Here is a 23,879-nt window from a genome sequence, read left to right as displayed (position 1 = left end):
AGGTCCCAGGTTCAATCCCTGGCACCTCCAGTTGAAGGTGATGTGAAAGACTTCTACCTGAGACCCTGGAGAGGGGCCATGGCTTAGTGATAGAGCATCTGCTTGGCATGCAGAAGGTCCCAGGTTCAATCCCCGGCATCTCCAGTTAAAGGGTCTAGGCAAGTAGGTGATATGAAAGACCTCAGCCTGAGACCCTGGAGAGCCATGAAGAGGGGGCATAGCTTAGTGGTAGAGCATCTGCTCGGCATGCGGAAGGTCCCAGGTTCAGTCCCCGGCACCTCCATTTCAAGGGGCTAGGCAGGTAGGGGATGTGAAAGACTTCTACCTGAGAGCCATGGAGAGGGGCTGTGGCTCAGTGGTAGAGCCTCTGCTTGGCATGCAAAAGGTCCCAGGTTCAATCCCCGGCATTTTCAGTTAAAGGGACCAGGCAAGTAGGTGATGTGAAAGACCCCTGCCTGAGACCCTGCAGAGCCATGGAGAGGGGCCATGGCTTAGTGGTAGAACATCTGCTTGGCATGCAAAAGGTCCCAGGTTCAATCCCCGGCACCTCCAGTTAAAGGGACCAGGCAAGAAGGTGATGTGAAAGACTTCTACCTGAGAGCCATGGAGAGGGGCCGTGGCTCAGTGGTAGAGCATCTGCTTGGCATGCAGAAGGTCCCAGGTTCAATCCCCGGCATCTCCAGTTAAAGGGACCAGGCAAGTAGGGGATGTGAAAGACCTCTGCCTGAGACCCTGGAGAGCCGCTGCTGGTCTGAGTAGATGATACTGACTTGGATGGACCCGGGGTCTGATTCAGTAGAAGGCAGCTTCGTGTGGAACAGCGCCCCCCACATCTCTTTTCAACCCTTTCCCATCATGAACTGCTTAGCCAAACGTTTATGAAAGACAGTTATAGAATCCCCATTCACACACACACACCCCAAACAAAAATTATACAGGGTCTTATCCCTTCCTCCACCCCTAAATAATTTTTCAGGTAGGAGGCAGGTCATTTCAGCTGTATGGGAGAGCTGCAGTCCTCTTACAGTAACTTTGGGGAGGGGCCGTGGCTCAGTAGTAGAGCATCTGCTCGGCATGCAGAAGGTCCCAGGTTCAGTCCCCGGCATCTCCAGTTAAAGGGACCAGGCAGGTAGGTGATGTGAAAGACCTTGGCCTGAGACCCTGGAGAGCTGCTGCCGGTCAGAGTAGACAATGCTGACTTTGATGGACCAGGGGCCTGGTTCAGTAGAAGGCAGCTTCATGTGTTCAACTGCATACGCCTCGGGGCAAGTCAGCTTCCCCATTTTATTACAAAAACATTGTGGAGAAAAAAGTAAAACTTCTCATTTATTTATTCGGTTTTATTTGGCCGAGGCCAGCCTCGAGAGTAGCTTAGAATATGACCACAGTACTACATGAACACCTTTTCTATGTAGGAAATAGCGTGCAAACTGTGTGTTGGCCGTCACAGGTGACGAGTGCCCGTGTCTGCATTTCGTACAGCGATTGGCTGCACTTTTCTAGCACATGTGTAGCACTTGTGGCAAAATAGACCGGTGCTCTATCACCACACTTGGGAAATCTGCACATGGGCGGCATGCTCTGGCCTGTGCTGAAACGCTTTCCGTTGTGTGACTGTTTCTCCTTTCGGATGGGGCCTTAATATATCCTTGTTGCTCCCCGATCAGCGGATTCCCAGATAAGTCGGTTGAGTTCCGGTCTAAGAAGCTTCTGGTGGGGGAGACTCCCAATTTTTCACTCCCCACTGCCAAATTTTGCACCATCGCAATTTCAATACGCAAAAACAAGGTGGAAAAAAAACTTAAATTGTTTTATGCTTTTTGTAATTTTAAGATGGTAAGCCTACTTTTGTGTTATGCACTAATACTTTATATTTCATTAATTCCGGAGTTTTATCCATTTTTGTAATTTGTGTCGGTTTTATGGTCTTATCAAGTTAGACAATTTGATGAACTAACTTCTGGCTGGTCAATAAACTTGACTATCAGCAAAACATCCATTTGTATCTGGCTTGCAGGATCCCTTCTAGAATCTGCCAATGACTGAGACCATCATCCGTGCTCAAGGAAGCAGGAAATGTAGAGGCTGAAGAGACCAAACTGCTTGCTGGATGAATATTGTTCGCTGGGCGAATAAAACGGAGGCGAGGAGAACGATGCAAACCTCTTGTGGGTCCCCGTTCGGAAGAAAGGCAGGGTATAAAGGATGTAAATAAATGGAGAGCCAAGAGACCCAGAGCTTGATGAGAGCAGGGTGTGTGCTGGGTGAATACTGCGAGCTGAGAAGCGTGTGTGCTCTTTGAGTTGTGCCTCAGCCACAAACTCTTTACGTGTCGTTTGGTGAACCGCTGTCCTTCAACCTCCGTCCCTCATCTTCAGCATGAGCATAAATATGCCAACCAAATCCAGCTGTGGTGTTTTAAGGATCAGTGCGAGTGCCTACGGAAAACGCATTGAACGCTAAAAAATAAAGGCTTGGCTGAGTTCCTCTTTCTCGAACTGCCGAAAGTGTTGGCCCCCGTCATGATGGACAATCCTTCTCTCAACGCCGATCCTGGTTTCTCACTGAGCCGCAGGCCTGGGACTGGCTCCGAGGGATCGGAACAGCCGGTATCCCCGGCAGACTGGAGCGACAGTGAGAAGGAGCCAGGCTCTGGTGGGAGCTCCCCAGGCCGCTCTAGGAAGACCTCCTTCCTCTGTGTCCCCTCCCCAAACGTCACCACCCAGGCCGCCAAGGAGAAGGTGGCCAAAGTGCATCTCTTCTGGCTGTCCCGCTGCAGAGCCCAGCACCACCGGAAGCCACAGCCCATGTCCCACCAGGTAGAGACACCCATGACGGGCGTGAGAAAAGCTGGGCCTTCCCGAGGGAAGCGCCTCCAGTTGCAGGACGCCCAGGAGAAGGACGAGTCTGTGGAGAACCACCAGGAGGCAGGGGAGAAAAGGGACACCCCAGAGGACATTGTGCAGCTGATAGATGAGCACGGCGTATATTCCTCTGCCAAGCTGGTGCCCGCCCCGGAAGCGGCCCTCCTCTCTCCCTACCCACAGCAGCTTTTGGCACGCAGTGGCCGGGAGGGGGAGGACTTTGAGATCCGGGAGGTGATTGTGGACGAGAAGCCCTTCCAGTGTGCCGTCTGCACCAAGGCCTTCAAACGGGCGTGGGAGCTGTTCAGCCACGAGGTAGTCCACAACGAGGAGCGCCCGTTCCGTTGCCAGCTGTGCCAGGTGCGGACGCAGAAGCGGGGGAGCTGGGATGGGGTGGTTTGGAATTGTAATCCTCACTGAGCCATAGGGATGGGAGCTGAGGCCTAGGAATTTTTTTTTGCGGGGGAGGGGAAAGCTGCCCATTAATGAAACCTTTGGAGTGGGTTTTAAAAAAAACAACTACTATTTTAAGGCAGAGACTTACGCAATTGGGAGGAACCAAATATAGCACCTTGCATAACCTGCTTGTCCTCAGCTATAGGAATCTCGTAGGGAAGGCTGCACTCGCCAGGGAAAAGTTGGGAAGATTCCCTTCTGGGAAAGAGCACTGAAAACTGAATTGTAATTTTTTGCAGTTTCTGGTTATCTACAGGCCTGACCTGGATGGCCCAGGCTAGCCTGATCTCGTCAGATCTCAGAAGCTAAGCAGGGTCAGCCCTGGTTAGTATTTGGATGGGAGACCACCGAGGAATACCAGGGTTGCTGTGCAGAGGAAGGAACTGGCAAATCCACCTCTGTTAGTCTCTTGCCATGAAAACCCCAAAAGGGGTTGCCATAAGTCGGCTGCGACTGGACGGCACTTTACACACACACACACACACACACACACACACACACACACACACAGGTATAAGAACTGTGGGGGGGATAAGGAGAGAAGTCAGTGCTGTCCTTAAGGCAGCATCTGTTCCTTCCAAAATATAGAAAAAAGCACATGTAGCAATACCCAGGGGTATCAAACACAAGGCCCGCGGGCTGGATCTGGCCCCTTGAGAGCCCTTATCCGGCCCGCGAGCCAGCTGAGGCAGCCAGCCATCCCCCACTCAATCTGGGCTGCTGAGGCATGGCCCAACTCGACCAAGCGGCATTTATGTCATATCCGGCCCTTGTAACAATTGAGTTCAACACCCCTGGCATAGCCCTTTCCCTTCCCACCCACCACGACACTTCCATGCCAGCCGGTCTTGTTTGCCCTTTGCTGGCTACGCTTATCACTCCTAAACCTTTTCCTTCAACCTACACCTAAGAGGTACTCCCTCCCCAAAAAAAGGCTTTACTAAGGTGCAGAAGGACAAAATGGTCTTTAACCTATGGAAAAACCTAGAGGGAGGGCCATCTTTTCATTTCTTGTGGCCGTAACAGTATGATAACAGAAAACCAGCAAGCCATAATTTCTGTGGAGAAGCAGCTGAAAAGTCTATTCTCATCTATTCCACAGGTGATTTCCGTGGTGTTTTCTGAATGTGTGTGTTGTTATTGTTCTCTCTAATCCCCTCCCTTCTTCAGGCCTCATTCAAACGTCACTCGGACTATAAGAGCCATGCCCTGGTGCACACCGAAGAGCGGCCCCATCGCTGCGAGCTGTGCGGGAAGCGTTTCAAGCGAGCGTCCAACCTGGCGGAGCACCGCCGCATCCACTCGGGCGAGCGGCCCCACCGCTGCTCGGCCTGCGTCAAGCGCTTCAAGACGCCCTACGAGCTGCAGCGGCACATGCTCACGCACTGCTCCGAGCGGCCCTTTGCCTGCGCGGCCTGCGGGAAGGGCTTCGCGGCGGCGGGGGCCCTCCTCTTGCACCAGCGGCAGCACTGCGACGACAAGCCCCACGTCTGCGGCGTGTGCAGCAAGCGCTTCGCCTATGGACACAGCCTGCGGGTCCACGAGCGGGTGCACACGGGTGACCGGCCCTTTTCCTGCGCCCTCTGCGGCAAGGCTTTCAAGCAGTCCAACGCCTTGGCCTCACACGAGCGGGTGCACACCGGGGAGCGGCCCTTCGCCTGCCCGACCTGCGGCAAAGCTTTCAAGCAGTCGTCCTACCTGGCCATCCACGCCCGCTCGCACACTGGCGAGCGCCCCTATTCCTGCGGGGCCTGCAGCAAGGCCTTTGCCCGGCCCTCGCTCCTCTTGCAGCACCAGCGGGTCCACAGCACCGAGCGGCCCCATCGGTGCCAGCACTGCGGCAAGCTGTTCAAAGACCTGGCCTACTTAGCGGTGCACGAGAAGGTCCACACGGGGGAGACCCCCTACAAGTGCCCAGTCTGTCAGAAGGGCTTTGCACACCCCTCGAACCTGCTGCAGCACCAGCGGATACACCGGGACGGATCGCGAGAGTGACCCGAGCGCCAGTATCTCACTATTAACAGAACTGCGACTGGGCTGTTCTCTCACCTGGTCCGGCGTGTGTGCTGTGATGGGTGGGAAGTACCACTTCCGTGCCCTGTGCACACCTGCCAATACTTGGTCCCCCTTCGCTGCGTGCACGTCGCGCGCAAATGCACTACGGTTTGTCACCCCTTTGTTTAATTCCCGCACCAGCCCATGTTCTGTGATAAATAGTTGCTCGAAGGGCCTCGAGCAGCAGAGCTCTGTGCATTTTGCACATCTTGTTCAGCGCAGAACTTGGTATACTGAATATTTTTTCAGGATTCGTCATTGTTGTTTTTTTCAGGATTTGTTGTAGTTCTTTTCTTACCAGTTCTCAGTTTCTAGCCCTTATGGCTGCAGGAATAGTTTGAAAACCCACGCCTAGTGAAATTTCATAAACCTCTGCATGGAGTTGAATAACGATCCAATTGGTCATGGAGCGCAGGAGCTTCAGCATTCTGTGTAGCTTTGTCCTTGGTGGCTAGCACGGGCGAAATGGTTGAATAAGCAAATGTATGCAAATTGGCTTAGTTGCATTTGCTAATTTTTTTAAACTTTCACAGTCATTGTGTCAACATCGTCCTCTTGTATTTTATTGGCGCTGTTACAGAACGTGGAAGAACTGCAGTTTGAGGGTTCTTTTTACGGGGGCGTGGCGAAAGACCTACAGTGCCATCTTAAGCAGAGTTACACCTTTCTACGTCCGTTGCTGCCACTGGGCTTAGAAGGGTATAACTGTGCTTAGCATGGCACAATAAATCTTTCCCAGGAGCCAGCGTGGTGTAGTGGTTAAGAGCTGTGGTTTGGAGTGGTGGATTCTGATCTGGAGAGCCGGGTTTGATTCCCCACTCCTCCACGTGAGCGGCGGAGGCTAATCCGGTGAACTGGATTGGTTTCCCCGCTTCCACACGTGAAGCTAGCTGGGTGACCTTGGGCTAGTCACTGCTCTCTCAGAGCTCTCTCAGCCCCACCTACCTCACAGGGTGTCTGTTGTGGGGAGGGGAAGGGAAGGTGATTGTAAGCCAGTTTGAGTCTCCCTTAAGTGGTAGAGAAAGTCGGCATATAAAAACCAGCTCTTCTTCTAATGCTAGCTCTCAGGTATGCCTGAAGTGCAGAAATTAATTCTGGGGAGTGCTCCTTTTACCTACCAGTGTTAACACACATAAGTGCACACATACCTGTCCTTCTGCCCTGGACAATGAAAGACCCCACCCTTTGTAGCGCACAGAGAATGTCAGCAATTCAAAGGCCGCCGTCCTCCCCCACCCCTTTGCAGTGTCATTAAAATACAGGAGAGCATTTGCAACAGGCCAGCACTGAAGAAATAAACTTGAAGATGTGTAATTGACAGGTGTCAGCGTCATGGCAGTGAGATTAAACACAAATCCACTTTCATTGTGGTTTTTGATCTCGTGATTCCTAGGGGGCCTTTCATTATATATAAAGTTTCAAGAATCACCATCCTTACTGTTCCGGGGACCAGTTCTACGCGAGGATCAATGGTTTCAAGCGCCACCTCTGTCAGCAGGAAAACATCCACACACCTATCTCATGCAAATGACACAAATGGGGTTAATACCAGGTAACGATAATATGTGGAGAGGGGCCTTGGCTCAATGGTAGAGCATCTCCTTTGCATGCAGAAGGTCTCAGGTTCCATCTCCAGTTAAAGGGACTAGGCAAGTAGGTTGTGTGAAAGGTGTTTCCCCACCCCTACACACGAAGCCAGCTGGGTGACCTTGGGCAAGTTACAGTTCTGTTAGAGCTCTCTCAGCCCCACCTACCTCACAGGGTGTCTGTTGTGGGGAGGGGAAGGGAAGGTGATTGTAAGCCGGTTTGAGTCTCCCTTAAGTGGTAGAGAAAGTTGGCATATAAAAACAAACTCCTCTGCCTGAGATCCTGGAGAGCCGCTGCCGGTCTGAGTAGACTATACTGACTTTGGTGAACCAAGGGTCTGATTCAGTATAAGGCAGCTTCATGTGTTCATGTGTGGTATCTGAAACGTTATATATGCTAGCACACATTGTCTTAGCACCCTTGCAAAAGTCCTCCAAGATACTCAAGAAGCGGGGTGGTCAGACTGAAAGAATGGAGGTTTATCTCCAGCTACCGTCAGGACCAGCCTTGGCCCCGCCTCAGCTTGTGAAGAACTACTCAAGGGCTGCAGTCATCTCCTGTGATTCCCCCCCCCCCAACTATACCTGAGGTTCACTGCACACCAGAGCCTCCAGAGGAAGATCCCTTGCCTTCTCGACCACGGCCGTTTCCTGTCCAAGAGCTAGTGGAACAAGCAGACCAAAACCCCCCCTGAGTGGACCCGTCCATTCCCTCCACCTTCAAAGTCTCCCCCAGGAGAGAAGAAGGCAGCGAGCCAAAAACCTGGACCAGGCAAAAAAGCGCTCACCTGGTAACTCCAGGCATCTGTCATTCTAGGAGAAGAGCAGCATTCTCTAGGTCTTTACGGGCTAAAACTCTGGCCACAGGAAGGGATGGGGTTACTCGCTTCTCTTAAAAGCCTCCAGTAGGCCTCTAGGTTTTGCTGGTTCTACTACTCTCCACCAAAGTTCCTGTTATTGCTGCACAGCTCCCAGTGGTAGATCTTCGGCTACCCAGTCCCAGTTCCTGCACTGAGGTGCTGCTTCAACCCATCCTGATCTCAACCGCCTGCCAGAGACCTTGTCCCCTTTCCTCCAGTTGGCCAGGTAGAGAATGGGACAGCCAGTTAACAAGGGGGCATTCCCAGCTCTCAAGATTAGCCAGTAGACTACTCTGGCTCATTATTCACAGTAAAATATGCTAAGTTTTCTGTGGCATTCCAGTTTGTAGGAGATAGTAAGGGTGGTGCAGAGACAAGACACTACCAAGCTGGGACCTTTGGTTTGCTGTTCTGGTTAGTTAAGGTACCCTTGAGAGATGCTTCCCTACCATTTGCATGGCTTTTCCTCTAGAGGGCAGCAGGGAGCAAATTCCTGATGGTCCTCAAATTGGGGGGGGGGGTTTGAAGCACATCTTCAACAGAATTAAGATTAGGATTGGTAAACTGAGATGTCTATCCCCAACCAAAGCAATGGGGGAAAATACTATGGGTACAAGAAGACTTGTAAGAAAAAGGGGGGACCACCAAACACCTGATGAGAAGAAGGGTCTGATAGGGTTGCATTTATGGAGGACGGGAGTCCTTGCTGCCCTTGGGGGTAGTTAAATTTTGGATCCTTTGTTGCTAATAAATACTGGTGCACAGTGGACTGCCATCTTATCTGTGTGTGCCAAAGGCACGGATCCTGTTATTCCACAAAGGTTAACCTCCGTTGATAAAATTGCTGCAGTTCTTAAAAGGCTTCAGAATGGGGGGAAAATAATCCCAACAAATGTTCATCGTCGTAATCATCACTATTATTATCATCATCAATTTAATTTGGAATGTGTTCAGGAACAGAGGCTATTCAAATCTGGACTTTTCTGGCTTCACCCTTTTGAAAGGGGGGAGTTGACTTCTCAGAAAGCTATTCGGTTGCCTTCATTAGCCATAGAGAAATCACAAGAGCTGCTTTTTTCTACCAAGTGAAAATTGCCCAGCTGATAGTCGTAAGTGTATTAGTGGAGTGCCCAGAAGGCATAAAATGCAATCACTGATCCAAGTAATAGAACTGTCCGTTTCCTAGCATTCTCCTAAATTGTACTTATCCATTAGCTCACAGTTTTCAAGGAGGTTGGTGTGGAGAGTTAACATAAGAACATAAGAAAGGCCCTGCTGGATCAGACCAAGGTCCATCAAGTCCAGCAGCCTGTTCACACAGTGGCCAACCAGGTGCCTCTAGGAAGCCCCCAAACAAGAAAACTGCAGCAGCTTTACCCTGCCTGTGTCCCACAGCACCTAATGAACACATGAAGCTGCTTTATACTGAGTCAGACCCTTGGTCCATCAAAGTCAGCATTGTCTAAGACTGGCAACGCCTTCCAGGGTCTCAGGCAGAGGTCTTTCATATCACCTACGTGCCTAGTCCCTTTAACTGGAGAAGCTGGAGATTGAACCTGGGACCTTCTGCATGTCAAGCAGATGCTCTACCACTGAGCCACAGCCCCTCCCCTCATAATATATAATAGGCATGCTCCTCTGACCCTGGAGAGAATAGGTATGCATCATGACTAGCATCCATTTTTACTAATAGCCATGAATAGCCCTCTCCATGAACAGGTCCACTCCCCTCTTAAAGCCTTCCAAGTTGGCGGCTAGATTCCTCTCCTTCCTGCTTTTCCCCACCAGCCTACATGAAAAGGTACCAAAGATCTCGTGAGTTGTTTGCCCAGCATTTGGGGGTGGGGGGTTTGACTTGCAGGGGACTCCTCTTCCTGAGGAGCAGAGACTATAGAGCACTGGGACAGCTGAGGCATCCTTGCCTTAAACCGCACCGGAATAAAACGTGAAGTCCTTGTTGGGGCAACAGGTAGAAGGAACAGCAACGATTGCCTCCTCTACGTTAGATTAGCTTTGCGGCGTTGGTCCAAGGATCCATCTAATTCAGCATCCTGTTTCCCACAGTGGCAATGCCAAGCACTTCTGGGAAGCGGGCCCAGAAGGTAACAGCCCTCCGTTGTTTGCTTCCTAGCCACTGGTATGCCAAAGCCTTCTACCTCTGATTATGGCGGTTCTATTGAGCTGACGTGATTTAACCACCGTTAATAGAACTCTCCTCTGAAAGGCACAGGCTGGTGGCTTTTAACTTTTAATCCACCGACCCACCCAATACTCAACACTGTCATCCTAAACCACAAGTAAACAAATTAGGGCATAAAAACAGCACTCCAGACAAGGCAACTTTACTTAACAAGCTGAAGAACCATTTATAGTTCTCATTGTTCTTCCCTTTTTTTAAGCCACAACGCAACAGAAATGTTCTGGTGCGTTACCAATTTAAATAGTCACTCTCTGCCTAGTAAACGTCGGGATGTGACGTCACCCCATGGGTCAGGAATGACCCGGTGCTTGCACAGGGGACTACCTTTATCTTTACTTACATCAGTGGTGGGGAACCTCTTTTTTCCACCAAGGGCCATTTGGATATTTATAGCATCATTCGCGGGCCATACAAAATTATCAACTTAAAAATTAGCCGAACAATACGTTTTTCCATGGCCCAGGTGGGAAAGGGTTAACACAGTTGCTTGGGTGGTCCTAGCAGCTCCATAGCTAAGGACTCTTCTGCAAGGGGGGAAAAGGTTCCTTTTCTCAGCAAAACAAACTCACATCTGCCTTGAATAGAGGCTATTCCTATCCAAAGGAAAGTATGGATCACCAGCTTTAGATTCTTCTGAGCTAGGGATCTGCCAGGACCCATGAAGGGCCAGACCAAATGATTTAGTGGGCCTTAAATGGCCCCCGGGCCTGACGTTCTCCACCCCTGACCTACATCTTAAGAACCTGCATACAGTGTATGTGTGTACTTCTTTTAAAAAAATAAGAGCTACATAGTTGCTCCTTAGGCTGCCAATGTTTTGCACAATGGTCAGGCATAGCTGAGTAAGCATGGAATTCTTCAATTCTTATCCCCTCCTGTTTGGATATAACCAATAACAAAAAAATATTTAATGTGCAAGGGCTGAGTACCTTGGGATAAAGATGTTATCATTATTAACTCTGCTTTGCATGATTAAAGCTTCCACGAATGAAATTATTTTTTTGTTTTAAATATATTACAAACATCAGTGAACGGAACAATGCCACTTTGTTTAAGCGAGGAAAAGAGCATCTTCTTGGCCTGTGTGCACAAGGTCTTTATCCTGGTGGCATGGTAACAAGCATCCTACCTGGTCACCAGGATGCTTGCATATTTATGGAAACAGCCGACAACCCGTTTTGTTTCTGGTGTTTTTCAGTGGCGACTGTTAAGAAGCAGGCTGTCACCAGATTAAAGAAACCTTAATTGATTGTGAAGGAGGAGAACCTATTCTTAAGGATGTGCCTTGGGTAATAACAGTCATTAAACAGTTTGGGAATTAAATACTAAAGTAGGTGTTGCAGCAAAGCTGTGAAACCGTTTGAAGAAGGGGGGATACCCTTGTAATTAATAGACTAAGGAAATAACATAAGAAATAAGTTTCTACCCCTTGAATTGCACGTTTGAAAAATGGAGAGTACTAAAGGAAGCCTCTGTGTATCTGGGGGGTTATTACCCAGTGGCATGTCCACCATACCATAACTTCGTAACTTCTCAGAGAGCCAGCGTGGTGTAGTGGTTAAGAGCGGTGGGCTCTAATCTGGTGAACCGGGATGGTTTCCCCATTCCTCCACATGAAGCCAGCTGGGTGACCTTGGGCCAGTCACAGTTTTCTTAGAGCTCTCTCACCCCCACCTACCTCACAAAGTGTCTTGTGGGGAGAGGAAGGGAGTGAGTGGCGGAGGCTAATCTGGTGAACTGGATTTGTTTCCCCTCTCCTACACATGAAGCCAGCTGGGTGACCTTGGGCTAGTCACAGCTCTCTCAGCCCCACCTTCCTCACAGGGTGTCTGTTGTAGGGAGGGGAAGGGAAGGTGATTGTAAGCCAGTTTGATTCTCCTTAAAAAGGTAAAGAAAGTCGGCATATAAAAACCAACCCTTCTTCTTCACTTTCCTCATTGCATGTTGAAGAAGTGAGCTCTGATTCACACCACAGCGGCAATGAGGATATCACACAAGCCTGCCCGGATGTGGAGAACACAGGTCAGGTGAAAGTGGGAGGTTATAGTGGTGTGGTGAGGTGGGTATGTAAGTTTCCGCACGGGAAGCTAAGAGCACCCCTTGAGGAAATCCCCTTAACACAGAGCAAAAATGGATTGAGGAAGAAGAGAATATGTGACTTGTGAAAGTTGGTAGTGCCAGCCTGTCAATAAATCATATTCCATGTTGTGAGCGGAGGCCGCCGCCGCAGCACTGTGCACAGTAAAAGCAAGAAAAAATTTTTTTTTAAACCCGTAAGCCAAGAGCTTTGGTGAAGGAAAATCTATGTGGCGGGGGTGGTTAGTACATTTTTACATCGCAGGCAGGGGGTAGGTGGGCGGTGGGAACAAAAACACAAGCTTTGGCCGTAGAGGGAAAGACAAAACAACTCGCACACACCACAAACCTTGTCCTTAAGCGAGAGTCACAACATCTGATTCACATTATTTCCACCCACACACACTAAAAAAAAAAAAAAAAAAGCTCGGCTCAGGGAAGGCTCAATGGACTTTGTGTTGGGCCTTCTGTTAATGATTTGCTTTCGGGCTCCTGCTTTTGGGATGGCTCTTGTGAAGATGGCGAGACCCTAAGTTTCCGTCGTTCTGGAGAGGCGAAGGGGATGCTGAGCTTCAGGCCTGCGAGTGGGGCGGGGGCCTCATCTCTCCTCTCCTTATGTACATGAGCACGTCTTCCCTGTGACCCTACCTTTTCCTCCTCTGACTTCTGCTGCTCCCTGCACATCCCAAGAGGAGACCGTTTTTTTGCACAGGTGAGTGCGCAGCTTTGGGGTGTGTGTATGAGTGGTGTCAGGCCACTCTGGTCTCCATCATATGGTGAGCACTGGGACTTGTCCACCCGTTGCTAGGGTTGCCAGCTCCACGTTGGGAAACACATGGAGATTTTTGGGGTGGAGCCTGAAGAGGATGGGATTTGGAGAGGGGCTTCCACGCCATAGAGTCCAATTGCCAAAGTGGCCATTTTCTCCAGGTGAACCAATCTCTATCGGCTGGAGATCAGTTGTAATAGCAGGAGATCTCCAGCTAGTACCTGGAGTAGGGTTGCCAGGTCCCTCTTCTCAACTGGCGGGAGATTTTGGGGGCAGAGCCTGAAGAGGGCGGGGTTTGGGGAGAGGAGGGACTTCAATGCCATAGAGTTCAATTGCCAAAGTGGCCATTTTTCTCCAGGTGATCTGATCTCTATCGGCTGGAGATCAGTTGAATTAGCAGGAGATCTCCTGATACTACCTAGCAGTTCACAATATTATACAGCACTCTTGCTCAATGAAAATTCTAACTATATAATTATTCAAAGTTCAATAGCCTATAGGCGGCTAAGATAATGTTATAATCAATGGGACAAAAAGGCTACTGTAAGACTAATGTGTTAAATTCACACACAAAAAACATAATCAAAATTAAACCATTCCCATTCTGTAGATGATGACAGAAATACCAAAGGGTTATATTCACCCTACTGTAATAAAGAGAAGTCCTTAGGTAAGTACTAGTCCATACAATTCGGGTCGTTCCCGTCTGGGCTGAGAAAAATAAGCCGCTCCCGTCGGGACAATCAGTTCATCCACGAGGCTCCCGCCGGAGTCTCCGTAGAAAACTAGTCAGTTTCACCTGGCAGATGGCAACCCTAACCTGGAGACTGGCAACACTACCCATTGCCCTGCTATTTTGCTTATATACAGAGACACCGAGTGGAATTCTGAGGCTCACTCATCCTGCCCCACAGTTAGGGTTGAGAAGAGGGACCTGGCAACCCTACCCACAGTGCATAAAAGCAGCGTGCATCAGTGTGCATTACCTGATAGGAATCGGACCTCACTTGCAATAGTTTGTCATGCTCCATCCTGAATGCCTGAAAGAACCCAGTATGTTTTCCATCAGGGCTGTTTCTCATAAGCGTGTTTCCCATCACGCGAACCGCTCTTTGATAATAATTGAGCTTCAGGGTAAACTCAGCTTCTTTACAGGGCGAGGCGGAGGCAAAGGCAGCGCAAGACCCAGGATGAAGGGCAACCTGTCGTTTAGCAGGATCAAGTCTCCTCGATCGGGGATGTCGAACTCAATTGTTACAAGAGCCGGATATGACCTAACTGTCACTTGGTCAGGCCGGGCCATGTCTCGCCAGCCCAGATTGAGAGGGAGGGGTGGCTGCCTGGGCTGGCTCTCAGGCGGGATAAGAGCTCTCAAGGGGCCAGATCTGGCCCTCGAGCCTTATGTTTGACACTCCTCTCCTAGATGCTCAGAGTAGAGAGTAATCCCATCCCAAAAGATTATTTTTTTTGCAGTCAGGGAGTAGCCTCTGCTTTGACCCAGCCGATTGGCACAAAGGCCGCCGTGGCTGGTCTCCTTCCAGTTGTATCTTTTGTCGGAGGACCAGAACCAGGTGGTGCTACATATGGGCCGATCCAAACATTACAAAGCCCCATGTCTTTCCATCAGACACGAACTGGGAGTTCCATGCTCAGAACTCAATTCCCAGTAGGGTTGCCAGGTCCCTCTTCACCACCGGCAGGAGGTTTTTGGGGTGGAGCCGGAGGAGGGGAGGGTTTGGGGAGAGGAGGGACTTCAATACCATAGAGTCCAATTGCCAAAGAGGCCATTTTCTCCAGGGGAACTGATCTCTATCGGCTGGAGATCAGTTGTAATAGCAGCAGATCTCCAGCTACTACCTGGAAGTTAACAAAAACAAACATCTCTGTACTGTTACCACAGGTTACGAAATTAGTACAAGAATATGATGGAATATCTGCAAAAACAGTTTGTACTGGAAAAACCAAGCAAATGTGAGTAACAAAAATCTTTTTGATACAATGTATACTAAAATTTGATTATTGTATGGATAGTTTGGAACACTGTGTATTGTGTATCTCTGTGTAGATGTGGGACTGAAGAAGACTCCGAAATGATCGTATCCCAGCATTCCACCTTGTTCTTCAGTAATATGAACATCTATTGAACATCTACCTGTGTTTAGGGTACTAAAAAAGTATATGCCTAGATTGCTGTATATGCTTATGGCAATTCCTGTACATAGCATTTCACTGATGTGAATTGTCACTTCTGTACATAGCACCTTGCTGTTGTTGTTTGTTTGGTTTTTCCAATACAAACTGTTTTTGCAGATATTCCAGCATATTCTTGTACTAACTACCTGGAAGCGGGCAACCCTCATTCCCAGGCACAAAGGGGCTCAAATTGGGTCAGAACAGTGGCACATGGAGGGATGGGGCTTCAGACTCTCTTACCCATGCCATTTCCCTGACATGAAACAGCCTGGGGCAAATAGTAGCTCCCTGGTATATTTCAGGTTAGGAAATCAGCACACAGAGAGGCTTAATTCCCCTCTCTCTGAATGCCACAGTCCTGATCTGAATTGGGTCTGCATGCATCTGGGAATGAAGTTCCCAGCATGAAACGCCTAGTCCCCATCTGTTGACAGTCCACAAGGGAGATGCGTTGGCTTTGTAACCTCTGCATTCTCCCTTAGGCTACCAATGTACGCCTACCAAGGACTGTATAGCCCAAGGCTAGCCTGATCGTGTCAGATCTCAGAAGCTAAGCAAGGTTTGCCCTGGCTATAGAGTTGTCAGCTCTGGGTTGGGAAATACTGGGAGATTTTGGGGGGTGGAGCCTGAGGAGAGCAGGGTTTGGAGAGGGGAGGGACTTCAACGCCATAGAGTTCAATTGCCAAAATGGGCATTTTCTCCGGGTGAACTGATCTCTATCGGCTGGAGATTGGTTTTAATAGCGGGAGATCTCCAGCTACTATCTGGAGGTTAAACACAATAATTCACCTGTACTGTACAGTATATAGTTCAGAAAAAAACAGTACTCAGCTCTGTATGCAAAATATCAAAAGTGTATTACAAAACAGTGCTATCAAGTGTAACGTGCAAACAGAAACTTACTAACAAACTAAACAAAGCAACACAAAACAAAATTCTATATACACGTATAACCAACTCTTCAATTGAGTCAAAAAAGACTTCTGAGGATAATTCTTATAAGAGTCCTGAGCAATGTCCATATGAAGGATCAGCAAGTCCTTAATATTCCAAAAGCAAGGAGAAAATTCCGTTTATCTTGGAAGAATAAAATGTGATGATTGGTGGTAAAGATGGGAAACGTCTTCCGGAATTTCTAAACGTTTTTCGCGGAGTAATGCTTCTTCAGCCTGGTAATAAAATGTTTATAAGCTTCTATTTACATTGTTAAGGTTAATAATACAGTTGGTAATAAAGTTAACTTGTTCTTATGTTGGCAACTTTTCCTGGCTAGTATGGGCAACCTCCAAGGAATACCAGGGTCGTGATGTGGAAACAGGCAATGGCAAGCCACCTCCACACGTCTCTTGCCTTGAAAACCCTACGGGGTCACCATAAGTAATCTGTGTCTTGGCATAAAAATGCCTTTGAGTATGATAAGAATTTCAACTGTTGCTTTGCTTTACAGGAGATGAGCGTCCAGTACATCCAATACAAGGGGATAAAGTTCCCCCCTGGATATAACTCTGTGCACAGTCTTTGCTTTGCTGAGAACAAATTTGAAGTGAGGGATGATGATATCTTCAACGTCACTTACCCTAAGTCTGGTATGATTTAGAGGGGGGCTGGGTTAAAAAATCCTTAAGATGACAGGCATCCTCCAAAAGTTTTTGAAATGACCGGCATTCTGCCTTTGCGTGGAAACGCTCATAGAATTTGGATCCGTTCTTAATATCTCGAAAACTGCTGCACAAACTTGCCCGATCTGTCCTAGACACAAGATTGGAATGCCATTCTGTTGCTCTGGAGGGCTTTTCTGCAGGACTCAGTCCTGATTTTCTAGAGAGCCAGGGTGATGTAGTGGTAAAGAGCGGTGGTTTGGAGCAGTGGAGTCTGATCTGGAGAACCAGGTTTGATTCCCCACTCCTCCACATGAGCGGCGGAAGCTAATCTGGTGAACTGGATTTGTTTCCCCACTCCTACACACGAAGCCAGCTGGGTGACCTTGGGCAAGTCACAGTTCTATTAAGAGCTTTCTCAGCCCCACCTACCTCACAGGGTGTCTGTTGTGGGGAGGGGAAGGGAAGGAGAATGTAAGTCTGTTTGATTCTCCCTTAAGTGGTAGAGAAAGTTGGCATATAAAAACCAACTCTTCTTCTTCTTGGCAGTCTATCCGCAAGCATTGACATCGGTTTGGGTACGGTTCTTCTGCACATCTGCCCTCCCTCTGCATTTTCACAATTGTAGAGTTAGTTTATTTTCTTCTGCATGTGCCTTCAATAATGAGGATTTTCAAGGGAGGGTGCTGCTGTCATCGGAGGCATCACAGTACACACCTTTTTTTAAAAAAGACCCTAAAATATCAATATATTCCTAGAGTGTTGTAACAATAACATTTCACTTCAAATTGAGGATTTCCTCTCTCCTTCCCTCAAGGAACGGTGTGGATGACTGAGATCCTCAGCCTCATCCTCAGCGGAGGAGATCCAACCTGGAATCAAAGTGTTCTCAACTCTCTGCGATCTCCTTGGTTCAGCACACGGCTGGGCCTGGAGACGGCACATAATTGCCCATCTCCGCGCCTGCTCACCTGCCATCTCCCCATTCAGATCTTCCCCAAAGCTTTCTTTAACTCCAAGGCCAAGGTAGGTTGCTTGACACAAACCGAAGGAACTTCAGCTCATGGGGTTGGATCCAGCCAGCATGGGGTTGGATCCAGCCAGCTTAGTATCACCTGATACCTCTCCTTAACATATCCCCTATCAAACATGGCTGGTCTCAAGATCCTTTGGGGCCATCAACAGGGACTCTTTCTCCCTTTTTTACCAGCAGAAAAACTGGATGGATCCAAACACCTAGAGGTAGTTTGCCATTGCTTTCCCCAAATCTTCCTTGGTGGCCTCTCATCCAAGTATTGACCATGGCCAACCATGCTTAGTTTCTGAGCTAGGGTTGCCAGCTCCGGGTTGGGAGATACCTGGAGATTTTTGGGGTGGACCCTGAGGAGGGCAGGGTTTGGGGAGGGGATGGTCTTCAGTGCCATAGAGTCCAATTGCCAAAGCAGCCATTTTCTCCAGGTGAACTGATCTCTATTGGCTGGAGATCAGTTGTAATAGCAGGAAATGTCAAGGTACTACCTGGAGGTTGGCAACCCTATTCTGAGCTCTGATGACAGAAGGCTAGGCTGGGTTATTAGGCTGCTGTGGGGGCCAAGGTTGCCAATCTTTGAACGCCCCTCTGTCCCTTCAATGTCAGTTTGATTTGCAAGTCAATATCAGGAGATGTTATTTCACGTCATACCATGAAAAGCTCATTCCCGCTAATTAAATCTCTATTAAGAGGAGATTTCCCCCAGTCTGGCTGGCAATCTTATTTGGCCCCCTAAAGGCAATGGGTTGGATCCAGCCAACTTTTCTGCTACTGAAAAAGTAAGGAGGTATCTTCTTCGACCACCCAAAAAGGTCATGCTGAGAATCATGGGGCCTGCAAAAGCCATGTGAGATTTGGGCTGATGTACAGAAAGGAATTAGGTGAGACTGAGTGAAGAAGGTGGCTGACTCCAACCCAGTGTTCCTCCTTTAATAACATTCCCTGATAGTTGAACTCTAGCATCCTTCCACAGCTGGTGTACACTTCACGGGACCCCCGCGATGTTGTGGTCTCCTACTATTACTTCACAAAGATGTGCCGTACCTATGAGGATCCCAGATCCTTCGACCAGTTCCTGGAGAGTTTCCTGAGCGGGGATGGTGAGTTGGAGGAGAATCTCTACCTCGATCAGAAATCCAATTTGTTGACCCAGTTCATTGCCATGTGATTCAATGATCCATTAGCCTACAGCCAAACTTGCCTGTGAAGCTGATTCCTGTGAATAGATCTGTAAAGCAACCATACAGCTGAGGGACGCGATCTGGATCAGGGCCATTGTGCTGTAGAAAGAGGGTTTAGCTCTTCCCCATTGGTCATTGGAGCCAGAGTGGTGTAGTGGTTAAGAGCGGTGGTTTGGAGCGGTGGACTCTGATCTGGAGAACCGGGTTTGATTCCCCACTCCTCCACTTGAGCTGCAGAGGCTTATCTGGTGAACTGGATTTGTTTCCCCTCTCCTACACACGAAGCCAGCTGGGTGACCTTGAGCTAGTCACAACTCTGATAGAGCTCTCTCAGCCTCACCTACCTCACAGGGTGTATGTTGTGGGGAGGGGAAGGGAAGATGATTCTAAGCCGGATTGATTCTCTCTTAAGTGGTAGAGAAAGTCGGCATATAAAAACCAATTATTCTTCTTCCTCTTCCTCTCCTCCTCCTCCTCCCCAATTAAAAAAAACCCCCCATCTCTGGGCTTTCATCCTAGAAGAGGAAAAAAGGTGGTAGGGAGAGGATTTCTAAAGAGGGAAATTGCTTGGAGCAAGGTGGGGGAGAGTTAAATCCTCCTTAATTTATTTGTTTGTTTTTTCGTCTTTTATACCGCCCTTGATTCCTGGCTGAAGTTGGGCTTGGGATGGCTAACAACACAATATTAAATACAATATAATCACAGTATAGAAGTAAAAGGCAACTTAACAGCCCCATAAAACATCAAAATAAAATAAAAGACAAGTAACGGTGGGTGATGATAAAAACCGGCTGTTCAGCACCCAGGATAACCATCTTCTTTGTCCAACTGGGAATAGGGACCCCCCTCCCAGTAATATGCAAAGAGTGCCACTAGGCTCAAACTCCTCAAAGAGTCCTTTCTCTTTGAGTTATGGAGAAGGGAGAATTTTGCCCGATGCACCTTTTCTTTCCCAGTGCTGCAGGGACAAGAACAGGTGCACCTGGGAGAACATGGCCTTGTGCATATCCTTGAAAGCAACCCCTTCAAGGTCAGAACCTGCTTTCACTAAGACAGACCGAATTGATGACTTATACCCCAGTCTATATCCCATTACGCAGTGCCTCATGGATCCTGGTTTGACCACCTCAAAGGCTGGATGGAGCTGGAAGGCAGAAGCAACATCTTCTTCATCAGCTATGAGGAGCTGAAGCAGGTGAGTGCCCTGCCAGGGGCCCCTTCTCTTTCTCCAACAGGTATAAAGGTATATCCGTCCCATTGGAAATGGTAGAACACATCATGCAGATCTAGGTTTCAATGCAAAGGTCTTTCATTGGAAAGCCAAGGTGGACCACGGTCTCCAACCTGTGGACCTGTCTCAGACCATGTGTGTGTGTCAAGTGCCATCAAGTCGCAGCCAACTTATGGCAACCTCATAAGGTTTTCAAGGCAAGAGATGTTCAGAGGTGGTTTGCCATTGCCTTCCTCTGCATAGCGACCCTGGTATTCCTTGGCGGTCTTCCATCCAATTACTAACCAGGGCCAACCCTGAAAGTCGGCATATAATAACCAACTCTCCTCCTCCTCCTCCTTGAACACATGAACACATGAAGCTGCCTTATACTGAATCAGACCCTATGTCCATCAAAGTCAGTATCGTCTACTCAGACTGGCAGCGGCTCTCCAGGGTCTCAGGCAGAGGCCTTTCACATCACCTAGTCCCTTTAACTGGAGATGCCGGGGATTGAACCTGGGACCTTCTGCATGCCAAGCAGACGCTCTGCCACTGAGCCACGGCCTCCTCCTCCTTGTTCTTCTCTTCCTCCCTCTGCCAGGAGATGGCCACAGCTTTTCTTTCTTTTCCATTATTATCTGACTGGTGGGGTGGAAGGCAGGGCAGTCAACAGTAGCTGGAGTCTTTACTCAGAGAGACCTTCCTTGTATTTAGGGTTCCTGGAAACTAATGTGGCTCTAGCTGATATTTTTAACACAATAGATATATAAGCTTCCAGATATTGAATCTTTTGGCCTGGAGACCAGTTTCGTAAAAAAATTTAGAAGATTTGGGCAAGACAAGTAGAAGAGTATGAAAAGAATTTAGGAATAGGGATTCCCATCATCATTAGAAGCAGGTCTGTGGATATTTTGCAACTCCACACACAATCACACTCTGCAGAATTTAGGTATCGAATGCAAATTTCACCATGCCACTTAACAACGACAGCTCACATTTCTAGTGCTGTGAGGGTAGACTTCAAAACACATGGATCTCAGTATCCTGCAGTCTAAACAGTGTCCCCTCTGGTTCTGTGTCTTGTCAGAACCTGCAGGGAAGCGTGGGACGCCTCTGCCATTTCCTAGGGAAGGAGCTGGACGACGCAGCCATCACCTCGGTGGTGGAGAACACCTCCTTGGAAGCCATGCAGAGGAATAAGATGTGCAACTCTACGATGCTGCCCAAAGAGCTCATGGACCAAGAGAAAGGGACCTTCCTCAGGAAGGGTGAGAGGCAAAGGTGCTAGGGTTCTCTTTAGGTGGGTTTCCCGCAGCCAAGAACTGGAGGGGAGTGAGCAGGGAAGGATGTTGTAGCCTGGGCGTGGTAGACTGATCCCTGACAGAACAGGGAACAAGATCAGCATCAAGATGCTGCACCAGTTTGGTGCAAGAGCTGTGCTACCGCGGCACAGACGAAGCAACACCATATGCAAAACGGAGGAAACTGATCCCCAGCCGATAGAGATCACTTCGCCTGGAGAAAATGGCCGCTTTGGTAATTGGACTCTATGGCATTGAAGTCCCTCTTCTCCCCAATCCCTGCCCTCCTCGGGCTCCGCCCCAGAAACCTCCCACCGGTGACAAAGAGGGACCTGGCAACCCTAGTAATACTGGTCTCAGATGCGTATGGCCGGACGTAATGAGACAGACAGAAACAACACAGTGTAGCAAATTCAGATGAACTTGTCCGCCATGGCAAAGAGCAAGGCGATTGTCCTGAGCTTCCTTCCCTCCCGTGCTGAGTTCAGAAGCATACTTGGTGTCCTTCTGCTTTGGAGCATGATACTCCATTCTGGGAACTCCGGTTCTGCAAAGCTCATTTCCTTTAAAGAGCTGAGATGCTGCCTCTAGAAGGCCTTGCTCCACACTTAGCAAGTTCAGCTCCTGAGAAACTAACAAAAAAGGGCAAGGGGAAATCTAACACAGAGAACTCACTTGGAGGCCCCCAAATGCATCTGGGTCCCAAGATGTCTTTAGGTTTGGTAAGTTGACTTTCTGCTTCTTCTTCGTTTCCCAGGCGTCTGTGGGGACTGGAAGAACCATTTCACGGTGGCCCAGTCCGAGTATTTTGACAAGGTTTACCAGGAGAAGATGCAGGGAGTGAAAGGAACCTTTCCTTGGGAACAAACTGGACTGGTGAAGCGCGTTTAACGTCTGGACTAAAATGTTCTGGGGCTCAAGCCTGCCTTGAGGTTATGTCTTTCCTCGAAGTCCTAAATCTGCAGGGGCTTATTGTGGTCACTCAAAGAATAGGGGGGTGTACTCCGCAAACGCTCAGAGGCACTGCACCTTAATATTACCTCACATGGTTCAAGGTGTTCGAATGAGGAAAGTTCGTTTCTTTTTTAAAATGTTAAGGCACGGAGCGAGAGGCATGCGGAAAGATGAGCCCAACACAACTACAAAAATGTAATAAATGAGTCCTCCCAGAGGGATAAAAACAACAAAAGGGGGGGGGGAGATCTTAAACATGAATGAAACACTGTTACTCCAATAGTGGTAGCACGGATCCTGCTTGAGGTTTGACATTGGCCCTGAACACATAATAGGACAATACCCATATATGAGGAGCGGGGGCAGAGTCAAGTGTTCCACCCCCACCGATGCGCATTTGCCGCAGCGCATAGATGGGGGCTGAGCCAGTACACTTTGTCACTGGTGCGGGAAGGGTATTTTTAAGAGGGAAAGTCTTTCACATGAAGCTGCCTTATATTGAATCAGACCCTTGGTCCATCGAAGTCAGTATTGTCTACTCAGACGGGCAGTGGCTCTCCAGGGTCTCAGGCAGAGGTCTTTCACATCACCCACTTTCCTGGTCCCTTTAACTGGAGATGCCGGGGATTGAACCTGGGACCTTCTGCATGCCAAGCAGATGCTCTACCACTGAGCCACATGAAGCTGCCTTATACCGAATCAGACCCTTGGTCCATCCAAGTCAGTATTGTCTACTCAGACTGGCAACGGCTCTCCACGGTCTCAGGCGGAGGTCTTTCGCATCACCTGCTTGCCTGGTCCCTTTAACTGGAGATGACGGGGATTGAACCTGGGACCTTCTGCATGCCAAGCAGATGCTCTACCACTGAGCCACAGCCCCTCCTCTCTTACCTTCTAAAAGATATCTGAAGTGCAAGAATGGAGGAATGGAGGGACCGGTGAGAGGAAAACATCAGGAAGAAGAAGAAGAAGAGTTGGTTTTTATGTGCCGATTTTCTCCACCTTTTTAAGGAGAATCAAACCGGCTTACAATCTCCTTCCCTTCCTCTCCCCACAATGGGCACCTTGTGAGGTAGGTGGGGCAGAGAGAGTTCTGAGAGAACTGTGACTAGCCCAGGGTCACGCAGCAGGCTTCATATGGACCGGTGGGAATCAAACCTGGTCCCCCAGATTAGAGTCCCCCGCTAATCGCGACACCACGCTGGACCAGGGGTGGCAGGGAGGCTCTGTGCTATTGCCACAGTGGGGGAGCAAGAAGCCCCGGAGGAAGGAGGAGCAGTGACAGGAAAGGGAAACTGTGGGGAAAGAACCGGACTCTGCGGGGAAAACTCAGTCTGCTAACCAAACTGACACAGCGTTGAGGAACATGGCCCGACGAGGTGGGTCTGCAGCGCTATCAGCAGGGGGAAGGGGAGCCAGTGCGGCGTAGTGGTTAAGGGCGGAGGACTCTAATCCGGAGGACCACGTTTGATTCCCCGCTCCTCCACGTGAGATGCGGACTCTAATCTGGTCAGTTCACATGAAGCCAGCTGGGTGGCCTTGG

General features: G+C 49.0%; 2 protein-coding genes across 2 annotated transcripts; both read left to right on the top strand.

The window, feature by feature from the left end:
* The first annotated feature begins 2,525 nt into the window (after positions 1–2,525).
* On the top strand, positions 2,526–5,315 carry LOC130490570 (zinc finger protein 501-like). Its single transcript, XM_056864391.1, has 2 exons — positions 2,526–3,224; positions 4,491–5,315. The coding sequence occupies exons 1-2, from the start codon at positions 2,526–2,528 to the stop codon at positions 5,313–5,315; spliced, it is 1,524 nt and encodes a 507-aa protein (XP_056720369.1).
* Positions 5,316–16,509: 11,194 nt separating this feature from the next.
* Positions 16,510–22,273, top strand: SULT2A1 (sulfotransferase family 2A member 1). The gene is made up of 6 exons (XM_056864390.1): positions 16,510–16,645; positions 17,475–17,683; positions 18,661–18,787; positions 19,969–20,063; positions 21,169–21,349; positions 22,140–22,273. The coding sequence occupies exons 1-6, from the start codon at positions 16,510–16,512 to the stop codon at positions 22,271–22,273; spliced, it is 882 nt and encodes a 293-aa protein (XP_056720368.1).
* Positions 22,274–23,879: the final 1,606 nt, after the last annotated feature.

Source organism: Euleptes europaea, chromosome 18 (assembly GCF_029931775.1).
Source record: "Euleptes europaea isolate rEulEur1 chromosome 18, rEulEur1.hap1, whole genome shotgun sequence".
Taxonomy (NCBI): Eukaryota; Metazoa; Chordata; class Lepidosauria; order Squamata; family Sphaerodactylidae; genus Euleptes; species Euleptes europaea.
The sequence above is the reverse complement of the archived record's forward strand: the minus strand, read 5'-3'. Positions and strand labels throughout refer to the sequence as shown.